The sequence below is a fragment of the Carassius carassius genome, chromosome 36, assembly GCF_963082965.1.
Source record: "Carassius carassius chromosome 36, fCarCar2.1, whole genome shotgun sequence".
In the NCBI taxonomy this organism is placed as follows: domain Eukaryota; kingdom Metazoa; phylum Chordata; class Actinopteri; order Cypriniformes; family Cyprinidae; genus Carassius; species Carassius carassius.
In genome coordinates, this window is record NC_081790.1 from 8,153,101 (window position 1) to 8,176,017 (window position 22,917).

General features: G+C 39.7%; 1 protein-coding gene across 3 annotated transcripts; it reads right to left on the minus strand.

Annotated features, from left to right (window-relative positions):
• Positions 1 to 593: 593 nt before the first annotated feature.
• On the minus strand, positions 594 to 22,611 carry man1b1a (mannosidase, alpha, class 1B, member 1a). 3 transcript variants are annotated; one of them, XM_059526102.1, is made up of 15 exons: positions 22,401 to 22,565; positions 22,232 to 22,323; positions 19,967 to 20,095; positions 18,710 to 18,818; positions 18,347 to 18,534; positions 17,239 to 17,375; positions 16,525 to 16,634; positions 16,225 to 16,416; positions 15,571 to 15,719; positions 15,253 to 15,441; positions 14,813 to 15,003; positions 6,317 to 6,437; positions 4,852 to 5,046; positions 2,355 to 2,486; positions 594 to 1,659 (listed from the first exon to the last, which is right to left on the minus strand). In XM_059526102.1, the coding sequence occupies exons 3-15, from the start codon at positions 20,066 to 20,068 to the stop codon at positions 1,453 to 1,455; spliced, it is 2,022 nt and encodes a 673-aa protein (XP_059382085.1). In that variant the 5' UTR covers positions 20,069 to 20,095; positions 22,232 to 22,323; positions 22,401 to 22,565; the 3' UTR covers positions 594 to 1,452. The 3 variants fall into 3 exon arrangements, with proteins under 3 accessions (XP_059382085.1, XP_059382087.1, XP_059382086.1); XM_059526104.1 differs by lacking the exons at positions 22,232 to 22,323; positions 22,401 to 22,565 and adding an exon at positions 22,572 to 22,611; XM_059526103.1 differs by lacking the exon at positions 22,232 to 22,323.
• Between the last annotated feature and the right edge of the window lie 306 nt (positions 22,612 to 22,917).

Sequence of the window (22,917 nt, forward strand, 5' to 3'; positions counted from 1 at the left end):
AGTTATATGTGAAATGAAGCTGTGCAAATATCAGACTACATTTATCAATCTTAAAGTAACAGGTCAGCTAAAAATGTTGAAAAATAGTCTGTGATTATTTATTCACTCTCATGTCATTCCAAACCTGTAACACTTTCTTTCTTGAAATGTAGAAAGAAGAAATTAATTGACCGGGAAGAACGTAATTTAGGTTTGTGTTAAGTAAATGATGTTTTCATTTCATTCCGGGGTGAATGAATCATTTAATGCTTACAATCATCAAACTTATTGAAACAGATGGCAGCATGTGGATATAGATTACCACTGTGCTCTAATATGACATGGAAATTCTGTAGCTTTATCATCACATGATTTTGACTGTCGATCAGACACAGTTGATCCATTTTCAGTGTAGTTTTGCTGTGAAATTTGAATGAATAAATTAACATATATGTGATCCTGGACCACAGATGCAATAAACAAAAATACATTGTATTCTTTTATGCCAAAAATCATTACGACATTAGGTAAAGATCATGTTCCATGAAGATATTTTGTAAATTTCCTATTGTAGATATGTCAAAACTTGATTTTTGATTAGTAATATGCATTGCTAAGAATTCACTTGGACAGCTTTAAAGGCTATTTTCTCAGTATTTAGATTTTTTTGCACCATCAGATTCCAGATTTTCAAATAGTTCTATCTCAGCCAAATATTGTCCGATCCTAATAAACCATACATCAATGGAAAGCTTAGCAGGGCTCCGGGTGGCATCCACTACATCAAATTATTAGCGTTCTCTGAAGTACACACACTAAAATCAACATGAATAACCGAAACATACACAATCCAGGAGGGTTCCCAAATAAATCTCAAGATAAAGTACTCAATATGTTACCTAATGCATCCTGACTCTCACAAAAGGGAAACATTTAGAAACTCACATGTAGACATGAGTCCTTTTGTAACAGCCTTCAAAAATAAAGGCGAGCCACTCAAATCGAGAGCATCCATCTGTGCACACAGAAATAATGGTTAACAAAAAAAAAAAAAGTCTTCATTTTACAAAGTGCCTGCCGTGTGATTTACAGTGCTCTGACACTAATGTTTCTGTCCCAAATATGGCAGATGGAACATCTAAATACTGCGGCAGCTGAATGGCCTTGTCCAACATGCAAGAGTGTCACACTTTGCAGGCACTCCATGAGCTCAAAAGTAAGGAAACAATATTTGTGGTATTTCAGCACCCATAATGTGTAAAACTGCCAGAGAATCTGTTCTTCTGGGTCTCACCACATTTAAATAAACATTTAAAGTGCACAGTTAAATATTGGTGTGGAACTCGGCACCTCAGTTCAGACCAGAAACATTCCCACAGAGAAACTCTGAGGGGCCACTTCCTATGGAAGCCTGCATCATTTCCGGTTAAAGCCAACATCAAGTGAGGATTGGCATAATTCTGGCCTTCACCCTCATGAGGTGGAGGGCCATATTGGCAGTGGATGGGCCTCCGTGTTGAACACGTACTTATCCAGACTGATCAGCTCGCTGTCGTCAGAGAACAGGAGGAAAAGATACTTCAGCGTCTCGCCCAGGAAGAAACTCTCCATCTTATCTCTGGGCGCGGGGTTCACGGGGTCACGGACGTTACCTATGGAGGTGTAGCCCCCGCTGGGGACCTGGGACAGGAAGCAAGTAAGAAGCAAGTCAAGTTTGTGTTCACTGGGCTATGAAATGTTTCTGAATGGGACCAACAAGTCAATTATTGTCATTTTATGGCTGATTACCGATAAATGGATGAGATTAAAATTCTATAATATTTTGTCTAAAAAAAAAATCCCCTAAAAACTAGAAACCGCTTAAAAGTTACCAAGTGAATTGAGGCATCAATTTTGAAGTTTGCCTAAGGTTATATTAAACTCTGATATAAAATATTTTATATAAACCTATGATATATCTAATGATTAAACATGTAAAACTATTAAAACTCATTTTAATTAACTGAAATAAAGCTGAAATGAAATAAAATATAAATATTCAATGAAAAAGTCAAATTTAAAGAAAAAATTGAAATGTTAAGACTAGTATATAAAATATTATATAAATATATATATATATATATATATATATATATAAAAACTCAAACTTAAAGAAAAATAAACTAGAATATAGTTGAACTAAAGATGAAATAGTAGAAATAAAACAAAAATAAAAGCTACTCAAAATATCAATAAAAATAATACTAATATATCAGTATATAAATAATACCTAAATAACAATTACAGTAAAAATAAAATACACACAAACACACATATACATTACATAAAAAAATAAAATAAAAAATAGACCAAAATATTTTGTAGTTCTTACTCACTCTGGTGTACTTGTTGAAACGTTGCAGTATGTCCCAGCCCCAGTCCCTGTATTTGCTGTCCTTGGTGAATCTGTACATGTAGAACAGACTCTCAACGGTCTCGGGTCTCAGTAAGTTGTGTCTGTCTGCAGGCTGCACACACACAGTGTTGGGGAGTAACTAGTTACATGTAACGGCGTTACGTAATTTAATTACAAAATTATTGTAACTGTAATTAGTTACAGTTACTAAGAAAAAATGAGTAATTAAATTACAGTTACTTATGAAATTTTTTACGATTACAAAGGGGATTACATTTGAATATTTACACACATCCACATACAGATTTAACTGATTTCTTTCCCAAATTGCACTGACTATTCTGAGACATATGCCGTAATAATTTCCGGGATGCGGAAATACAGTCTGGTTCGTAGAATCCAGTCATAAAAACGAAATGCCTAATGCGGACGGAATATGCCACATTTTGGATGATTAGCTAAATCAAAAGTAGGTCAGTACACTTGAATCAAAACATGACATGGACTAGTGTCTGTGAATATAAAGCCCCAAAAATGCAATATATGACTCCTGCACGTTCTGCGTGTCTGTGGAAATCAGGCGCGGACTGGACACCGGGAGAACCGGGACAATTCCCGGTGGCCTGGCAGCCGATTTTGCCCCACTATTTAATATCATTATTGTATAATTGCCTGCCGAATGTACTAAAGCGATCATTTGCGAATTAGCCATTATTTGATATTTAAATCTCTAATAAGTCATGAAGTGTTAGTCGTGACTCGCGCGCTCTCCGCGCCTCCGCCAAACGGTTTGGATCAGACTCAGAGTAATCAACGCGAGAGAGAGAGAGAGAGAGAGAGAGAGAGAGAGAGAAAATAGAGTGTACTGCTGGAGCAGAGAAGCAGAACTAGGCCTACTGTTCAGGGTTTCAGGTCAGTTTCATCTGTAAAGATGCTTTTTTTGTCTTTGTTTTTTTAATCAAGCAGCAGCACGTTGCTCATCAGTCATCACTCAAAATAGGCTACTATATAAAGGACATCATTATTATCTGTTGCAATGTTACAGTAGTAATTTAGCTGAAAAAAAAATTCAGATTTTTTTTTATAGCCTAGGTTTAGGGGGAGCTACGACAGACAACAACACAACCCTTACGAAAATTAACATTTTAATATTTAACTAAAAATCCAAATGGCTACTATTGTTTAACTGTGATAACCAAAAATGTAAAATTATTTTACAAATGTATTTATTAAAAAATAAATACAAATCCATTTGCAAAAAAAAAAAAAAAAAAAACAAGATTATTTTACTTTTATATAGGCTAATAAAAGCATGGTAACTTTTTGTAAGGGAAAAACATGACTCGTGTACAGTATTAGGATTTTTCTATAAAGATATTGTAGTATTGTAGAGTATTGTATTGTAAAGTATAGTTTTGTTCAATCTTGAGTATTAAAGTAATGAGAGAGATGGATAACAGGGCAAAATAAAGAGACTGAAGAGAAAAATAGAAGTGAAGTTGCATTAAGGTTTTTAATGCAAGGTTTTAAGTTGCAGTTCAGGACAGAACTTTTAATTATTTTGCATGTCCCCAAATTAAAGATTTAAACCTTTTTTATGTCAGGTCCATACAAAAAATTGTTTTGTCCATGAATTTGTTTGTATGAGTTTGAATTTTCCAGTCTGAATTTTTTCCCCCTTCCGCCCCTCCTGTAAATTAATGGAGAAAATTGTTTTATTTTCTACACATAGGCCTACTGAAGCTCGCAGTGTTTTCAACCTCTGCTGCCTCAATATAGGAGTACACGAGCACATAAACATAATTTCTAGAACTGCTCTGTGTCACTTCATGTGCATTTTACTTATTTTGAGAAAACGATCATCATATACAGAGACAGCAGTTTAAAAAAAACACCAATGTTTCAGGAGTTTATTACACAGAATACGTCACATGCTTATTAGATAACTGTATTGATAAGTTTATGTATATGCTTTCATTTATTATTCTTTAATTTTCACAAATTTAGAAAAGTAATCAAAAAGTACTCAAAAGTAATTAGTTACATTACTTTAATAAAGTAATTGAAAAAGTTACACTACTATTACATTTTAAACAGGGTAACTTGTAATCTGTAACCTATTACATTTCCAAAGTAACCTTCCCAACACTGCACACACATACTGGGAGAGTAAAATATCTATTCATGTAAAAGGGCACCACCTTTTTATAAAAGTCATCCTCATCAGTGCTGAGTGCAGAAAAGATGTTCTTCAGAACAGATACTAGAAAAGATAAACACAAAGGCCTTGATTGGACAGTCTGAACACAGTTTCTCCACTATTTGGGGGGCTTATTACCATTTCATTTCTAGATGAAGAAAAGAAAATGAATGATGGCTCCATTCTAAAAGCCTGCATCAGCAGTATAAGGCCACGGCTCCAACCGCCCAAGGAGTTTATTGTCAGAAATGAGTGGTGACTGTACAGGTTAATGTACCTTCACATCGATGTCCCGTCCGTTGTTGGACTGCAGGTTAAAGTGAGCGATCTCTGGGCTCAGGCCCGTCTCCATCTGTGCATACATCTGATGACACGTCTCCATCAACTGCAGAGCCAGGTCCATGTGATCAGCGGGCAGACCGTTGTGAGCACCGAGAGCCAGCGTGCCAGGAAGAAAACACACCAAATGATCCTGGATCAGATGGAAAGAGTGTTGTGATTGAGAAAGAGTTTAACCCTGTAAAGACTATTGTATCATATTTGATACGAAAACGTAAGTCTGAAAATTATCAACATGATCAAAACTTTGCTGAGAAACCTGATGTACACAATCTTCTACATAACTTCAGGTGTCTGTTTCATAGTACATAGGTTTCTTATATACCGTATTTTCCGGACTATAAGTCGCACTTTTTTACATAGTTTGGCTGGTTCTGCGACTTATAGTCAGGTGCGACTTATTTATCAAAATTAATTTGACATGAACCGAGAGAAATGAACCAAGAGAAATCATTGCCGTCTACAGCCGCCAGAGGGCGCTCTATGCTACTCCAAAGTGCTCCTGTAGTCTACACTGAAGACATAGAGCGCCTTCTCGCGGCTAAAGACGGTAATGTTTTCTCTTGGCTCTTGGTTCTAAATATATGCGACTTATAGTCCAGTGCGACTTATATGTTTTTTTCCTCGTCATGACATATTTTTGGACTGATGCGACTTATACTTAGGTGCGACTTATAGTCCGAAAAATACGGTATAGCATTATATGCACAATTAAAACTAAAGAGGTTTAATGATAAAACTAAGAATTTTAAATAACTTACTAAGACTTTTATTATTGGTAGACAGCGTGACAAATTATCTTTTTATGCATTTTACTGTATGTAAATTTTCTGCGATACTATTATAAAGATCTTATTGTTTTACATTACAAGTTATTAGAATTTTATATTACTTTTTGACCATATAAATATTAGCAGCTACACCAAATTGCATATTTGTGCTCAGTTTGGGTCTCTGCATAAAATGCGTGTTGTTTTTCCTCCTTGAGGATGAGTTCCATATTTTATTATATATTATACTACATGAGTCATAAAAACTTGATGCATCAAATATGATTTGTAATAAGATTTAATCCTAGATATTATAGATATTATATATTATTAAAGCTATTAATAGTGTAACCCCATGAAAACAAAAAAAAGAAAACTGACATTATGTACTGTTTTTCCAAATCCGTATGCTGTTATTTTTCCATATGGAATATTTTTATTATTCCATGTGGAAAGTATAATTTTTTTTTGCCATTTCCAAGTTTCTGTTCCATGGGAAAAAACACAGCATACAAGTTTGGAACAGCATGAGAGTGAGCAAATAATTACAGACTTTTCATTTTTTTCAATGAACAATTCATTAAGAATGACACTTGGCAGCAGAAATGTGGTGAAGTGGTGAAGATGACACACCATTTTGGGATTGAGATGGCCATTGGACAGCTCCCCAACGAAGGTCAGTTTACTAGGAGAAGTCTGTCTCAAGAGATTCTTTCTGACACCTTCTATAGCCTGAAGATAGTCCTCTAGCAGCCTGGAAAGATATAGATGCATCACACTCTGCATTTGAAGTGATTAAGTTTGCCCCCTAGAGGCAAAATGAGCTACTGCATTGTAACTGTACAATAATACATAATACATAAAATCAAACATATAGATAGTAAGAGCTTCACTTCAACCCCATTAAGGTCTTAGTGAGATTACACAGACAGGAATCAGGATACAGAGGTCATTTAAAAGAACCAGCTTCCACATCAATGACTAGAGTCATTAAGAGTCAGTGTCTACTGAACCCCAGTGAACACCTTTTTATTGAATTATTCAAAACTGAACCCTATGAAAAAAGTACTATGGAGCGAGTTTAAGGGATGTCAACACAGCGGGAGTCTAACGAGACTCAGGTGTGAGCAGAAGCACTGACGTGAATGACAATGACTCGTCAAGCTCCGGCAGAAAGAACAGGAAGACAGAATAACATCCTGTCAAAAGCAGAAAATGGCTGATGTCGCATTTCCCCAGGAGCGAAGGCACCTTGGCACCATCCCAAATGGTGGACATGTGCAAAACGTGCCTGTGACAGTTGTTGTCATAATGCTGCTGTCTTGCAGGGGTTTTTTCACCCATTTACTGTCAATTAGACAACAAAACTTCAGTTCAAGTGGTTAGAAAAGTAATAGCACACCTCACCTCAAAAAAGCCACACCATTATTGCGGTATCATTATGTTTGAGATGGGCTATGTGCCAATACATAAAGCTGATCATTATTTTCGACTGTGTTTGATGACCGATAAATTGCCGATATTACAATTCAATACTATTTTGAAAAAAAGGAGAAAAATGGAAAATAAAACAAAAAATCAAATTAATAATTTTAAATGCTACAAGTGATTTTAGGCATCATAATATTATAATGTATGGTATAAAAATAGAATACATTTCCAAAAGTAAAATGGCATTAAAAAAAATGGATATTCATTGTTTAAATTTGCTAAAGATTGCATTTTTATTAAGTTAACTGCAAGTATTAAATGATGGCAAAAGTAATCTAAATGTAATAATAGATAAAATAAGCATACAGAAGTAAATATTATAATAAATAAAAAAATAATTAAATAAAAAATAATTAAATAAAAAATAATTAAACACATAAAATGCATAAAGTGGATCCCTACTTAATAAGTATGAGTAATAGTGATGCTGGAAATCCAGTTAAAAAATATTGCATTAGTATACCAGTTTATATATATATACACACACACATATATATATATATATATATATATACAGGTCCTTCTCAAAAAATTAGCATATTGTGATAAAGTTCATTATTTTCCATAATGTAATGATAAAAATTAAACTTTCATATATTTTAGATTCATTGCACACCAACTGAAATATTTCAGGTCTTTTATTGTTTTAATACTGATGATTTTGGCATACAGCTCATGAAAACGTCTCAGGTTACGAATGTAACCATGGTTCCCTGAGAGGGAACGAGACACTGCGTCCTCTGAGGGGACACTATGGGGAACACCTCGTCGTGACCCGTGTCTGAAGCATACTTTGAAAAACTCCAACGTGTTGGCCGGCGACAGCCTCTGACGTCACTACCAGCGTGACTATAAATACGCGCCCGTAGGACCCGTCACTATCTTCTTCGTGAAGCTTGCGTCTGAAGCATGGCAGGGAGCTAGAGGACGCAGTGTCTCGTTCCCTCTCAGGGAACCATGGTTATATTCGTAACCTGAACCGTTCCCTTTCAAGGGAACTTCGAACTGCGTCCTCTGAGGGGACACTATGGGGAACAGTATACCCACGCCACCATGCTGAGGGGAGTGCAGACCAGAATCATGGCAAACACTAAGTACCAACTCTACCGCTTTTCTCTTCACCGGGAGTCGCCCCTGGGACGGTCTGACGGCTGCCTTATGACATTATCCCTTACGGCCAAAGGCCTAAGCTACATACCCAACTTATCCTGTAGGGCCCTGGCCCGGGGTAGAGCTAAAGGCTTGGAATCACAGAGATTCCTTTAAAGGGATATGGCTAAGAGCCTGGCACTTTCCTCTACCAAGTCTTTGCCTGTCACACAGGGGCTACTGCTAGCTTTCGCAAAACCTGCCGAAAGGGCTGTCCCCAAAGCACTCTAGTAGCGGCGTCCTGCTCTAGATAGGTATCCGAGGATACCTAGGTGGAGTGGTGCCCAAGATGAACGGGGCTTAAACCAACTCAAGAAAGGGCACGAACCAGCAGCGCGAAGCCCTTACCATCTAGGGATTTTAGAAAGAACGCAGAGACTAGTGTGCGAACTTACCACAATGTGGATTTCAGAAAGTGCGCAAAGACTCCCGTGCACACTTACCATAACATGGATTTATAAATACTGTTCTAAGGAGGGGTTCTCGTGGAACTCTGTCAGAGCAGCTCGTAGAAGAATGGCCCGGGAGCAGAGCAATTGGAGGCCTCAGCCCCTGCCTCAGCAGGATGCCTGCTCTCACAGAGCGTCTCAAACAGTATGTGGTACTGGAGCGCTCTGAAGAACCGTGAATCAGTCTCCCAAGAGAGGAAGACTCCGAGCTCTGAGCAGCATGCTCATAGGTGACCCTTTCAGAAAAGGGGAGCGCTGCTGAACTACCCGAGAATTGCCCACACAGCCCCCCCAAGTTGAGGGGGCTTGGGGTGTACAATAAGTACACACCGGTTGGATGAAGCCCAAGGAACACCGGGGCGAATCATCCCTTGAAAAAAGGGAACGAAGCGGAGCGCGTAACCCTTACCATACAGGATTTTAGAAAGTGCGCAGAGTCTTGCGTGCACACTTACCACTTTACGTGGATTTCAGAAAGTGCGCAGAGACTTGCGTGCACACTTACCACTTTACGTGGATTTCAGACAGTGCGCAAAGCGTTAACGTGCACACTGACCACCATGTGGATTTGAGAAAGTACACAGGCAAGCGTGTGTACTGAAAGTTTACCTGACAACCACAGTATGTGGGAGCTCACATTCAGAGAGGCCTGTGAAGCCTGCTACCTGATAACCACAATATGTGGGAGTTCACCTACAGAGAGGCCTAGAGAGGCCTACTATCTGTTACCAGATAACCACTTCAGTGGAAACTGAAAGCAATATGGAACTCGACTCCAGGGAGGCCTGGTGAGGCCTACTACCTGACAACCACAAATCGCGGGAGCTCGTTTTTTTAGGAAGCGCACAGTATGTGGGAGCTAAATCTCCAGGGAGGCCTGGTGAGGCCTACTACCTGGCAACCACAGTATGTGGGAGCTCGTCTTCAGAGAGACCTGATGAAGCCTACTATCTGAAAACCACAATGTGCTATTTAGTGGAACGCACAATATGTGGGAGCTAAATCTCCAGGGAGGCCTGGTGAGGCCTACTACCTGGCAACCACAGTATGTGGGAGCTCGTCTTCAGAGAGACCTGATGAAGCCTACTATCTGAAAACCACAATGTGCTATTCCGTAGAAACGCATAGTATGTGGGAGCTAAATCTCCAGGGAGGCCTGGTGAGGCCTACTACCTGGCAACCACAGTATGTGGGAGCTCGTCTTCAGAGAGACCTGGTGATGCCTACTATCTGAAAAAGCCACAATATGCTATTCCGTGGAAACGCATAGCCTGTGGGAGCTAAATCTCCAGGGAGGCCTGGCGAGGCCTACTACCTGGCGACCACCGAACGTGGGAGCTCACCTTCAGAGAGACCTGGTGAAGCCTACTATCTGAAAACCACAATATGCTATATAGAGGAGACGCACAGTATGTGGGAGCTAAATCTCCAGGGAGGCCTGGTGAGGCCTACTACCTGGCGACCACCGAACGTGGGAGCTCACCTTCAGAGAGACCTGGTGAAGCCTACTATCTGAAAACCACAATATGCTATAGAGAGGAGACGCACAGTATGTGGGAGCTAAATCTCCAGGGAGGCCTGGTGAGGCCTACTACCTGGCAACCACCGTATGTTGGAGCTCACCATCAGGGAGGCCTGATGAAGCCTACCACCTGATAACCACAATATGTGGGAGTCCACCCAGCCCCTCATGGTGAGGGAAGCGATGCTTGAGGTGCATAACAAATACACACTGGTTGGATGAAGCCCAAGGAACACCGGGGGCGAATCATCCCAAGAAAGGGAACGAAGCGGAGCGCGTAACCCTTACCATACAGGATTTTAGAAAGTGCGCAGAGTCTTGCGTGCACACTTACCACTTTACGTGGATTTCAGAAAGTGCGCAGAGTCTTGACCACTATGTGGCTTTGAGAAAGTACACAGGCAAGCGTGTGTACAGAGAGGTTCCCAAGCATCGCAGAGGCGCTGGATCACACGGGAGCGGTGAGCTCCAACCCTCTTTTCTAGGCGAGGGGAGCATCACCTGAGGCAGTAAATACAGCTTTTTTAGCTTCTTGTCGTAACCACCACCTCCCCGGATGCGCCAAGCGGCCAGGCGGCCCCTCAGGGTGACCCGGCCAGACATCTATGGAATTCCCTGCAGTGCTGTGCCAATTCTTTGGCCACCTAGCTACTGTAAAGGAAACTCACAGAGATTGTTAGTAGACATATAACCACCAGCAGACCGTCCACCTAACCTCGATCAGGTGGAAAGCTGGTGGCTACAGGGGAATTAGGCAGGGGAGGACAAAAAACAGAGGTTAAAAACAGAGGTTAAAAACATCCGGAGCTACTAGGTCATCCTACCGTTCTGACCCGGGCGAGGACGCTGCCTCGTCCGAATCACGTCCCTCAGACCCTGCTTACCGCTCCGTGACCCGCGGTTCCTCTTGCCCCTGCCCTTAGGCGGGGGAGGAGCGCGAGCCGCAACACTAGCCTTCTGCGCCCCTCTACGACCCTCAGATCGAGATGGGCCAGGACCCCTGAGTTGCTCGGGCTCGGACCTGGACCTTCGTGGAATGAAGGATTTAAAGGCCGCTGAGCGCGCCCTTGCCTCCCTGAACTTCCCGACCACCATCTCGACGTAGGTACCAAAAAGCTCAGAAGGCGAGACCGGAGCATCGAGAAGAAACCCCCTTTCTTCCTTCCCGATGTCAGCCAGGTTCACCCACAGATGTCTCTCCGTCACCACCATGGCCGCCATAGACCTGCCCATGGCGGAGGCGGCCTGCTTGGTAGCTCGGAGAGAGAGGTCTGTGGTGCGGCGCAGCTCGGCTACCTGGTCAGGTGAAAGGCCCTCACCTGTATTCAGGTCCTTCAGCAGGTCAGCCTGGTAGGCCTGGAGCACCGCCATCGTGTGCAGTGAAGCCACAGCCTGACCAGCTGCCGCGTAGGACCTTCCATTTAAGCGGGATGTATCTTGGAGGGGCTTAGATGGCAAAACGGGAGATTTAAGAGAGGACATTTGCCCCACAGAGAGATAGCAAGCCTCTCTTCTACAGGGGGCATCCTCTCATAGCCGTTCTCATGCAAGCCCTCGATATTAGCATAGCTCGTCAAACGGCCTCTTCCATTCCTTTTCGACTTCTGCATGTAAGTCAGGCAAGAATGGAAGGCTCACCTGGGCTGGAGGGCTATGGTCAGACAAGTACCGCTCAGCGAGGCGACCTCGTGGCGCCACCTTACTGGCATGCTTCCACGGCAAATCTAATTTTGCCGTGGCGCGATCCATAATCTCTAACAGCTCCTCATACGCGGGACAGGAGGATTGAGAAGGCTCAGCCTCAGCTTCTTCACCACTCTCAGACATCTCCTGCTCTTCCTGGGTAGAACCCAGCAGAGCACTAACTTCAGTGTCAGAATGAGTTAATGATACCACATCTGCCTCCCGAAGTTCGCTCTCGTTCGCCGCCGGAGAGTGTGAAAGGGAAGGTCCCTCTCTACACTCCTCAGCGAGATCCATTTGTGATCCCCACGAGCTCATTCTCCTCCTTGCCTCGGCAACGGCGGGACCTGAGCCGCGGGATCCAGATGGCTGTCCCTCTTTCCTCGAAAAGAGAGACAAACGAGAGTGGAGCTTTCTCAGAGAGAAACGCTCGCAGTGCACGCAGACCGCCCCCTCAAGGACATCGCGCATGCTCTTCGCAGATGTCAGATAACGCTGACACGGATGCACACACTGTCTAAACGCCTTGCTAGTGGAAGCCATGATGAAAACAGTAATAGATCGCTCTTACCGTTTTGGTCGTTTCTCAGATGCACGCTTCAAACAAAACAGTCAACTGAAGACGAAGAAGATAGTGACGGGTCCTACGGGCGCGTATTTATAGTCGCGCTGGTAGTGACGTCAGAGGCTGTCGCCGGCCAACACGTTGCCGTTTTTCAAAGTATGCTTCAGACACGGCTCACGACGAGGTGTTCCCCATAGTGTCCCCTCAGAGGACGCAGTTCGAAGTTCCCTTGAAAGGGAACCCAAAATACCCATCTCAAAAAATTAGCATATCATGAAAAGGTTCCCTAAACAAGCTATTAACCTAATCATCTGAATCAACTAATTAACTCTAAACACCTGCAAAAGATTCCTGAGGCTTTTAAAAACTCCCAGCCTGGTTCATTACTCAAAACCGCAATCATGGGCAAGACTGCCGACCTGACTGCTGTCCAGAAGGCCATCATTGACACCCTCAAGCAAGAGGGCAAGACACAGAAAGAAATTTGTGAACGAATAGGCTGTTCCCAGAGTGCTGTATCAAGGCACCTCAGTGGGAGTCTGTGTGAAGGAAAAAGTGTGGCAAAAAATGCTGCACAACGAGAAGAGGTGACCGGACCCTGAGGAAGATTGTGGAGAAGGACCGATTCCAGACCTTGGGGGACCTGCGGAAGCAGTGGACTGAGTCTGGAGTAGAAAAATCCAGAGCCACCGTGCACAGGCATGTGCAGGAAATGGGCTACAGGTGCCGCATTCCCCAGGTCAAGCCACTTTTGAACTAGAAACAACGGCAGAAGCGCCTGACCTGGGCTACAGAGAAGCAGCACTGGACTTTTGGACAAATTTTGCATGTCATTCGGAAATCAAGGTGCCAGAGTCTGGAGGAAGACTGGGGAAAAGGAAATGCCAAAATACCTGAAGTCCAGTGTCAAGTACCCACAGTCAGTGATGGTCTGGGGTGCCATGTCAGCTGCTGGTGTTGGTCCACTGTGTTTTATCAGGGGCAGGGTCAATGCAGCTAGTTATCAGGAGATTTGGGAGCACTTCATGCTTCCATCTGCTGAAAAGCTTTATGGAGATGAAGATTTCGTTTTTCAGCACGACCTGGCACCTGGTAAATGGTTTGCTGACCATGGTATTACTGTGCTCAATTGGCCTGCCAACTCTCCTGACCTGAACCCCATAAAGAATCTGTGGGATATTGTGAAGAGAAAGTTGAGAGACGCAAGACCCAACACTCTGGATGAGCTTAAGGCCGCTATCAAAGCATCCTGGGCCTCCATAACACCTCAGCAGTGCCACAGGCTGATTGCCTCCATGCCACGCCGCAAACCGCAAAGGATTCCCGACCAAGTATTGAGTGCATAACTGAACATAATTATTTGAAGGTTGACTTTTTTTGTATTAAAAACACTTTTCTTTTATTGGTCGGATGAAATATGCTAATTTTTTGAGACCGGCATTTTGGGTTTTCATGAGCTGTATGCCAAAATCATCAGTATTAAAACAATAAAAGACCTGAAATATTTCAGTTGGTGTGCAATGAATCTAAAATATATGAAAGTTTAATTTTTATCATTACATTATGGAAAATAATTAACTTTATCACAGTATGCTAATTTTTTGAGAAGGACCTGTATATAAATCTTTTTTTTTTATATTAAAACACTGGACCAACAATGAAGTCAGGATTGGACTTTTGGTTTGATTGTCCAATGGCTGTTCAGAAAGCCTGTTTTAAAACAAGGATTATTTTTGTGACTGTTTGATGTTCCTAGATGTACACAAACTACATTCTTCAACTTTTTGGTTTTTAAGTGCTAGAATGCAGATGGTGACATTCAAACAGAAAATCACCTGAAATACAAAATATAATTTAAGACCTCTTAAAACAAATTCCACCAACATTAGTATAAAATGTTCCAATAGTGAATGCACTGAAGTCCCCTCCAGGTTTATCTAATGCCTGTACCTTTATCACTGTCAAGGCTAAGTAGCATGTCTACGCTTTTCAAAAAGCTGTCCTTATGTAATGATTAAAACATGCTCGGAGTCTTTTTTTTTTAACTTTTCTTGTGCAATTCACCCTTTCAGTGACTGACAATGTGAATCAATCATATCAGCCCATGTGTGACCAGAATCATAACCTCAGTACATTAGGCTCAGTCAGCATCGCCAATTCCCTGGAACCCATTAGCTAAAAGCACCAATGGGCTATTGACACGCAGTCCAAGCACTGAATTTATGAACTGAAATCAGCCAAAGCTGCATTTGAATCTGCTATTAACTCACTCAGTCTCTTTCTTGCCACCCTGTAACCACTGTTTGAGCAGGTACTCGTAGTAGCTGTCCGCACGGGCCCCCAGTGTAAAGGCCCCTCGACGTGTGAATTTCCCACTGTTTGTGTTGATGAACATGGGTACCAGACCATCACGCTTTCCCTCCAATCGGTGAACCTGTCTTGTCACCTCCTCCACTGCATTCTAAAAACAGAGGGCGAAAAATAAATTAATAATAAAAAAAAACAGACAAAGCATTTAAATAAGTGAAAAAGAAGAAATGAATTTACTAAAAAAAAAAAAAAAAAAAAAAAAAAAATTATATATGTATATATGTATATATATACACATATACATATACATACACACACACACACACACACACACACACACACACGCATTTAAATAAAAAAGTAAAATAATAATATTTTTTTTTTGTTGAAAAGATAGTACCTGGTACTGTGGGTCCTGTGTGAGTCGGCTGAGCTCTCTGAACTCCAGCTGAATGCTGGTCACCTCTGCGACTGTGCTGTCAGTGGTCCATCGTGGAGGATGAGCGGTTCCTTTACCGATGTTCACGTCAGAGTAGGGGATTTTAGATGGGGTTTTGAAAGCAGGCATTAATCTGAACCCAATGTCTTTCTGCGAGAAAAGAGACAACATGTATTGAGTTCTGTGGTCCATTGAAATAAACCTTTAAAGCTATACTTTACATTTACTAGGACAAAACTGAATGATAATGGAGACGCTACTAAGATATGAAGTACTTACAGCTTTATCCAGGAAGAGAGTGTCTCCGGTCAGGTGGTATGTGCTCAAGAGACCTCCCAATATACGGATGGTACTCTCAAAAAGATTCACATCCACATTCTTGGAAAAGGCTAATTCTGTCTCAACCCACTTCCTGGCCTCTTCAAACTCTATTACAGAAAGAATTAGAGAAAGGGGGGAAAAGGCAAAAGGAGAGACATAAATAAAAATATATTATTTTTCCATTATTATTGTAAGTTTTTATTGCTTAATATACACATACATATACATAAATACATACACACATATATACATGTATGCATGCAAATATATATATATATATATATATATATATATATATATATATATATATATTTTCCATTAAAAAAAAATTCATTTGCATATTGTAATTGACAAAATTGCATCTTGACTGGAACACACTACATACAAAAAGAAATATAAAAAAAATAAAGTCATTTTATGTTTATCTTGATTTTTCTTTATAAAATCTATACATAAAAGCCATTTGAAAGGTCGCAAAATAAATAAATAATAAATACAACTCAGATTTAATGTGGCCTGGCTTTATATAACAAAATGAAAAATGGTCACTTTTAATAAAAATCAGCATCTGGGAAATTAAAAAATGATTATAGCTGTGATTATACGACTCACCGTCTCTCAGTCCCAGGATCCACATGGTGTCCAGTGCGTCAATGAGAGTTAGGCCCAGGCCGAACCACTCTCCATGGGTTTTAGACATGGGCTTCAGTTCATCATGACCCCACGCAAAGGCCTTATAGCCCTTCCATGCGTGCCTGAAGGCCTCCCTCACCGCCTCCACACGATCCACAGCCTTCACTGTGACTGTCACAGAAAAACATTCAGATGATCACGTCTGTGACGGCTGGTCTTTAACACAAGCCAAACTTTGTCACGGACAAATGCCTCAAATTACGGGATGAATTCTGATACCTGGTGTTAAGCTGGCAGCTTTCTCGACATCAGCCACGGTTCCTTCTTTACCATGGGCGGTGGACTGAAGCTCCGTCCCCTGCTCCGCCTCGATCATCGCCCCACGCCAGCTAGGAATCCAAAAACTGGCATCAGTTATGACAGCAGTTTATCTTAGATCCAACCCAGAGATTCAACACCCGTAATCGCACCATTTCCTCCCACACTCGTCACGATTAAAAAACGCAATTACACACGATCGGGAGGTGGAGTTCTGTAACAAGGACACAGCTGGAGGAAATGAAAGCTCATCACAACTCACTTCAAAACCGCTGTGTTACCAGCTCAACTGTTAATAAACTCTTCCCTAGGGCTCTAGCACGGAACAGGAGTGTTTATCTTCAGCTCCTGTTGTGTATTTCTCTGCTCTTTCTAAAAAGGAGAGTTCATCCTAAAATGAAAATTCTGTTATTTTTTACTCACTCTAACATTTCTTCTTTTTATGAATAAAAAAAATGTGATATTTTTAGCCCCAGGAGCCACTGTAAGGAGCTCTAAGCATGAGAGTGAGACTAATGACAATAAGTGCCAATAAAACTCATAATTACAGTCTGGGCTTTAATACCTCTACTTATTTAAAAGGTTAAATACTGAGCCAATAACAAATAAATGCCAATGTCTAATCCCAGGCAAATCATCATTCTCAAAACTCTTATTGAATGTAATAAGCCAAACCTAATGACTGTTTTTGCTTCTTTCCCTCCGTCTTCATCTCTCTTGACCATGGCTTCTTCTCCATCTTTCACCTGCCAGTCTGACACGTTCCCTCGCTTCTGTAGGACTGGAGGACCACGCTTGCTAGGGGGCTTCCTCTGCAGATTCAAACCGCCCAACATAAAAAGACAAGAGTAGGTGAAGAATCTAGTATCTTATGAGGAAGGGCAATTAATGTGCTTAGATCAGCATGGTTGTGGTTTACTTTAATAAAATATTAAAGTTTCAGTTTATTTATTTTAACCCTTTTATTTTGAATTTAGATTATCCTTTATTATTATTATTATTATTATTATTATGATTATTAATTTAATTTTTTTGTTGTATTTTAGTATATTCAAAAAAATCCTATTTTTTATATTTTTTAAATGACTTAATATTATATATTTTCCTTGTCATGACTGATATGATTTTATTCTGAATTTAGAAACAATTTTAGCTTTTATTAAATTATTAATATAATAATACTAATATAAACAAAATGTATTTATTTGAATGGTTTTGTTTGAAATTTAGAAAGTCCAATTTTTTTAAATCTTGAACACTTATTTTAGAAATTCTAGCAAATTTTGCTACACTTTCTTTATTACTGTTAATACTCGCTCAATTTATTTATTTATAATGCTTTAATTTTGTATTTAAAAATAATTGTACCTTTTTGTATCTTATATTCATAAAATATTCATATTAAATTATTTTTAAATTACTTCTAAAGCTTTTATTTGGAATTTAGAAGCAACTGTAATTTTTGTATCATTTTAATTTATTAATATAATAATATTAAATACTGAATTAAGAAACTTACAGTACAATTCTGCTCTTTTTAGTCAGAGCTGTAAAAAACCTTTGCAAATGAGTAGAGAAATGATAAAGTGAACAATATACTATTTTGCGTATCATTAATATCTGATAAGTATTCCCACTAGGGTTGCAAAGGGGTGGAAGATTTCCGGAAACTTTTCAAAAATCCCTGGAATATTCCAGAAAAAAAAGTTTCCAAAATATCTGGAATGCTTCTGAAATTTACTGGAAAATGTTCCACCTTTTTGCAACCCTAATTCCTACTAACCATAGCTGGAGGTTTGGGAAGTAATGGAATGCTTGGTCTTTGAATCTCTGGCATCACTTCTGGTGGGATGTCCTGGACCCCCGGGACAACTCCTGGTGGGATCTTTTGGATGAGGCCAGGAGGAATGGGCCTGAGACCTCCGTTATCCATTTCAACCCAGACCTCCTTCAATGATCTGTCAGAGAGACCTGGAGAATAAACAGACACAAATACATAATATTTGAATTATTAATGTGATGTTTAATAAAACATCTTCACCCAGTAGCTAATATAAATGGGCAGAGGTTGCACCAATCATCCAACTTTTGTGTTTTCCCCTTTCATATCCAGTGAAATATCATTAGAGGTGAATGTATGAAGTACCTCTCCACTGCTCCGTAAGGCTGGGATAAGAAAGAATCCCACAGATGAACAGGAAGGCCAGCAGGAAAAGAATCAGACTGCGCTGAAGCCGAGACAGCTGCTTCCATTTCTGCCAAAACAAATAATTCAAGGACAATTGGGGGAAAGTGCAGCAGTTTTATATTTGATGGCTTGATGTGGCAATTGCAATGACTGCCAAATATACAGTACTAAAAATACATCTGCATGGAAACAAAAATATGATTTATCCCTCAGGTTTTCTCTCTGTACAGACCAGTTTATAATTTAATCAACTTAACTAATTCTTTCGACGTGAATCTCAGATAATGGGAGATATTAAAGGGATAATTCACTTAAAAATCTATTAATTTCCTCGCCCGCATATTGTTATTTTCTATCTTCTTTGAAAAAAAATAAATAAATACAATACCTTTCAAAAGTTTGGGGTAAGTTGGACTTTTTAATGTTTTTTAAAAGAAGTCTCTTAAGCTCACCAAGACTGCATTTACTTGATGAAAAAATACAGTAAAAAAAGTAATATTGTGAAATATTACAAGTTAAAAGAACCGTTATAATATCAAATCTAAACTTTCACTTGACATTACTTCACTTTTGAGTGTCACATGTTTCTTCAGAAAACATTTTAATATGCCGATTTGATGCTTAAGCAACATTTCATATAATATATACTATCAATGTTGCCTATAGTTTTGTGTGAGGAATAGACTAAATTAAACTTAAATAATTTGTGTCCTCAAATTTTGTTTATGTTTAAATGACACGATCACATTGAACTGGTGTTGTGTAACCAAGATTCTCCTTCTGGTTTTCCCAAGAAAAAAATGATAGCATGTGGTTTAGACCTTTTAAGCTACTGTATGCTTTTTAATTAAAGCTAAACGCATGTGCTTGGGCTAAGCAGGGAGTACACGTCTGCTTTTTGGAGATAATTGATTATATACAAATTAGTAGATTAAATAAAACAGGCGGACAAAATCTAGGGTTTTGACAACTAAGACTGAACACGACACCTGCAGTGCCAGCATTCTGTTCTCAGAATATTAAATAGATTTCAAGATATCCTGCAGACAGGAAAATAGCACTTATTAACACAAACAAATAAAGGAGGCAGAAGCCATCAGCCTTCAAACATCACTGTTAATGAATGAAAAATACATAATGCTTCATATTTTTGTCCTGCAAAACCAGGTAAAGAGTTTAGATGCCATTTTAAGAAGAAAATGCCCAGGCACTAACCCTCCAGCAGGACTGTCTCCGGTGCTTGCCGTTGGTGTAGCTGTGGCTGTGTTGGTCTCCCAGCATCAGAGAGACAAAGTCCTTCCTCTGTGGCGAATACATCTTGAACACAGCCACCACTCAAAAACACTGAATCAAATAGGTGAGAGGAAAAAAAAAAAAAAAAAAAAAGACAAGAATGACACAGATATCAAGTGATTTTCCCACAAATCACTATTCAAAACATGAGCTGGTCTGTTGTTCCAGCGACACTGATCTTTGCAGGTCCCTGGGGAGAATCAAGGTGTAAAATACAGATCTTTTCAGAAGATTAATTACCACCAGACTAATTCTGGACTAAATCGAGGCAGGGGGCAGCACACCAGCATCCATCTGATCTGAGAACAGCACCATGAGACAGAGCCGTTCACCTTGTTGTCCCGGGGCCATGAGAGCCATGTAAGAGGGGATTAGGAACATTAGCCTAAGTCCATCTGGTTTCTATCATACAGTACCAACCTGAGCTTATGGGATGGAATAGATTTAAAGACACTGGCCTGCCAATATGACACACATATGCTGCTTATACAGGAAAAGGTTGAATGCAGGTTGTCCCAAATGCAAATTAAAAGTAAAATCATCTGAGTGTGTAACTTTAGTATGCAATGAGCTTCAAGCTCTGTTTGAGACAAGGTTCCCACACTTTTAAACCATTTCCACGACTTTCCTGTTGCTGGATTTGAATATTTCTTTTAAAAAAAAGATTGATTTAAGATTTAAATTCTTAGATGTAATTTTTCACCGCTAGAGGTTGCGTATTTAAAACGAACAAACAAAAAAGGCATAGTTTGTTGATGAAGTGACTGAGTGTGGAATCATTAGTTGTCGTCGTCATCCTCACAGCCGATGCAATCATGTTCATGGATGAGTTAATGATTTATTAACGTAGTAGAATGAAGCAGGGTGAAGTTGAAAGACGTCGGAGCGAAACAGGACCACTGAATGAGCACAACGCATGGTTCGAAAGCAGCGGAGCTTTTATTATGCCACAGTCGACTGCTTCCGCTCCTTCCGGTTGTGCGGATGTGGGAAAAATGCAGCGCTGTTTTATCATATTAGATATGTTTGAAAGCTCTGTTATAATGCTACCCTGTGCGGTCGTCACCTGTCTAATAAAACACATGCCATATTAAAGCACCTTTCCATGTTTTCTACAACACAAAACCGGAAATCGAGGGTGTGTGACGTCATCGGCAGGTGACACAATGAGACCATGGACACGTCTGTGTCACTGGTTAAAAATGCTTTTTTCTCTGATTTTTTAACCATTCTTTGAAACATTTGGGATAATGTAGGTACACAAGTCAGCAAAATATATAACACTTTTCTAGTGTTTTTTGGATATTTTAATAAAAAAAATCCTTCCAAATGATCTGTGAACCAGTCAAATGATTCACTAAAAAGAATCAACTCAAAATAACTTTTGATTACACATTAGCCTACTATGGCTTTCCAGCAAGTTTTATACTACACCAGTCAATTTCTATTCAAAGAAAACTCTTAGAATACCACGTTGTCAATCAATCAATCAATAGAATCTGATCTGAATAGAAAATCTGATCGCATTCTGTGGGTTATGTTGAGTCAAATGACTGTTTAAAATGTTCACCCAACTCTATTCCACTATTTGTAATTTTCTGAAAAACATTTACATTGACCTTGACATTTTTATATACTTTGATATATTTTGAACCTTTAAACTTTGGCCTAAAATCATAGGTCAGTCATTTTAGCTGTCAGCCATTATACATTTTGTCATAAAATGCAGTCATATTGTCATAAAATGTGGCTGCATGTTCTGAGGTAACTGAAAAGTTTGGGCCATATGCAATACCCATTTTTATTTTCTTGACAATATCATTTCCATTTGGTGACAGCGCCCATATTGGTCAAAAATCATAAGCTTTTGTATAGTAAATAATTCTACTTATGGCTTCTAAATATTTTTTTAATTATAATCCTCATCACTGACGGAAAGTCACTTTAGAAAATACTTGAATATATGGTGCTGGACCAGTACTTGCTATTTTTATATTACATTGGTCGATTTCTTATTGTACACAGCTGTGCTTCAAATGCTTTGGCAATACAAATGTAACGTTTGTCAGACCAATAAAGCACAGTAAATGAAAAAGAAAGAGAACAATGCACTGATTCTGTATTAACTCCTTAACCCATCTGCTCAGGTAAGGGAGTAAGTGGCCTCCAAACGTATTTTCGTTTTACCTTATTATGAACAACTTGCTGCTCCTGGTTAGTAGGAGGATCTATATGCATGAAGAGGAGCAGGTCACAGCCCATGCAATGCATCCCATCCACTGTGCGAGTAGGTTAGTAACAGTGTACACTCAGTGTGTAGGTGACAGCAGGAGTGGCTATCAGATCTCTATCTCACCTCTATCACGCTGCTCTCCTACAATCCGCGTGTTCCTCCCACAAAACGCTCATTTAGGCAGATATACAGTCTATTCGTAATGTGTCAATCAGTTGAAAAATAAGCATAACCGCTGTTAATAATCAAACAGCTGTGTGAAGGGAAATGTTTATGTGACAGCTCCGTACTCACGTGATCCTCACGCACACGCGTCATTCGCTCGGGCTCCGCCTTCTTTTATTAACACGTTCATCACCTTATAACAGATCTTCCCTTACTAGGGCATAAAATATGCCATAAGACATAATTATACTGATTATAGCGTGGTTTATCAACTTAATGTTTTTATATTTTTATATGGTTATTAATCAAGTTACAAAAACGTTACCACAAATAAACAGAGCTACATTTGGAAATTCTACTTCCCATGTAGAATTCTGCTACATACAACCAAATAAAAATGGCAATAATATATTTATCTTTATAGTTTATAAATTAATCATTTTAATGCACTTAAATAAAAGAGTTGAATTGGCTT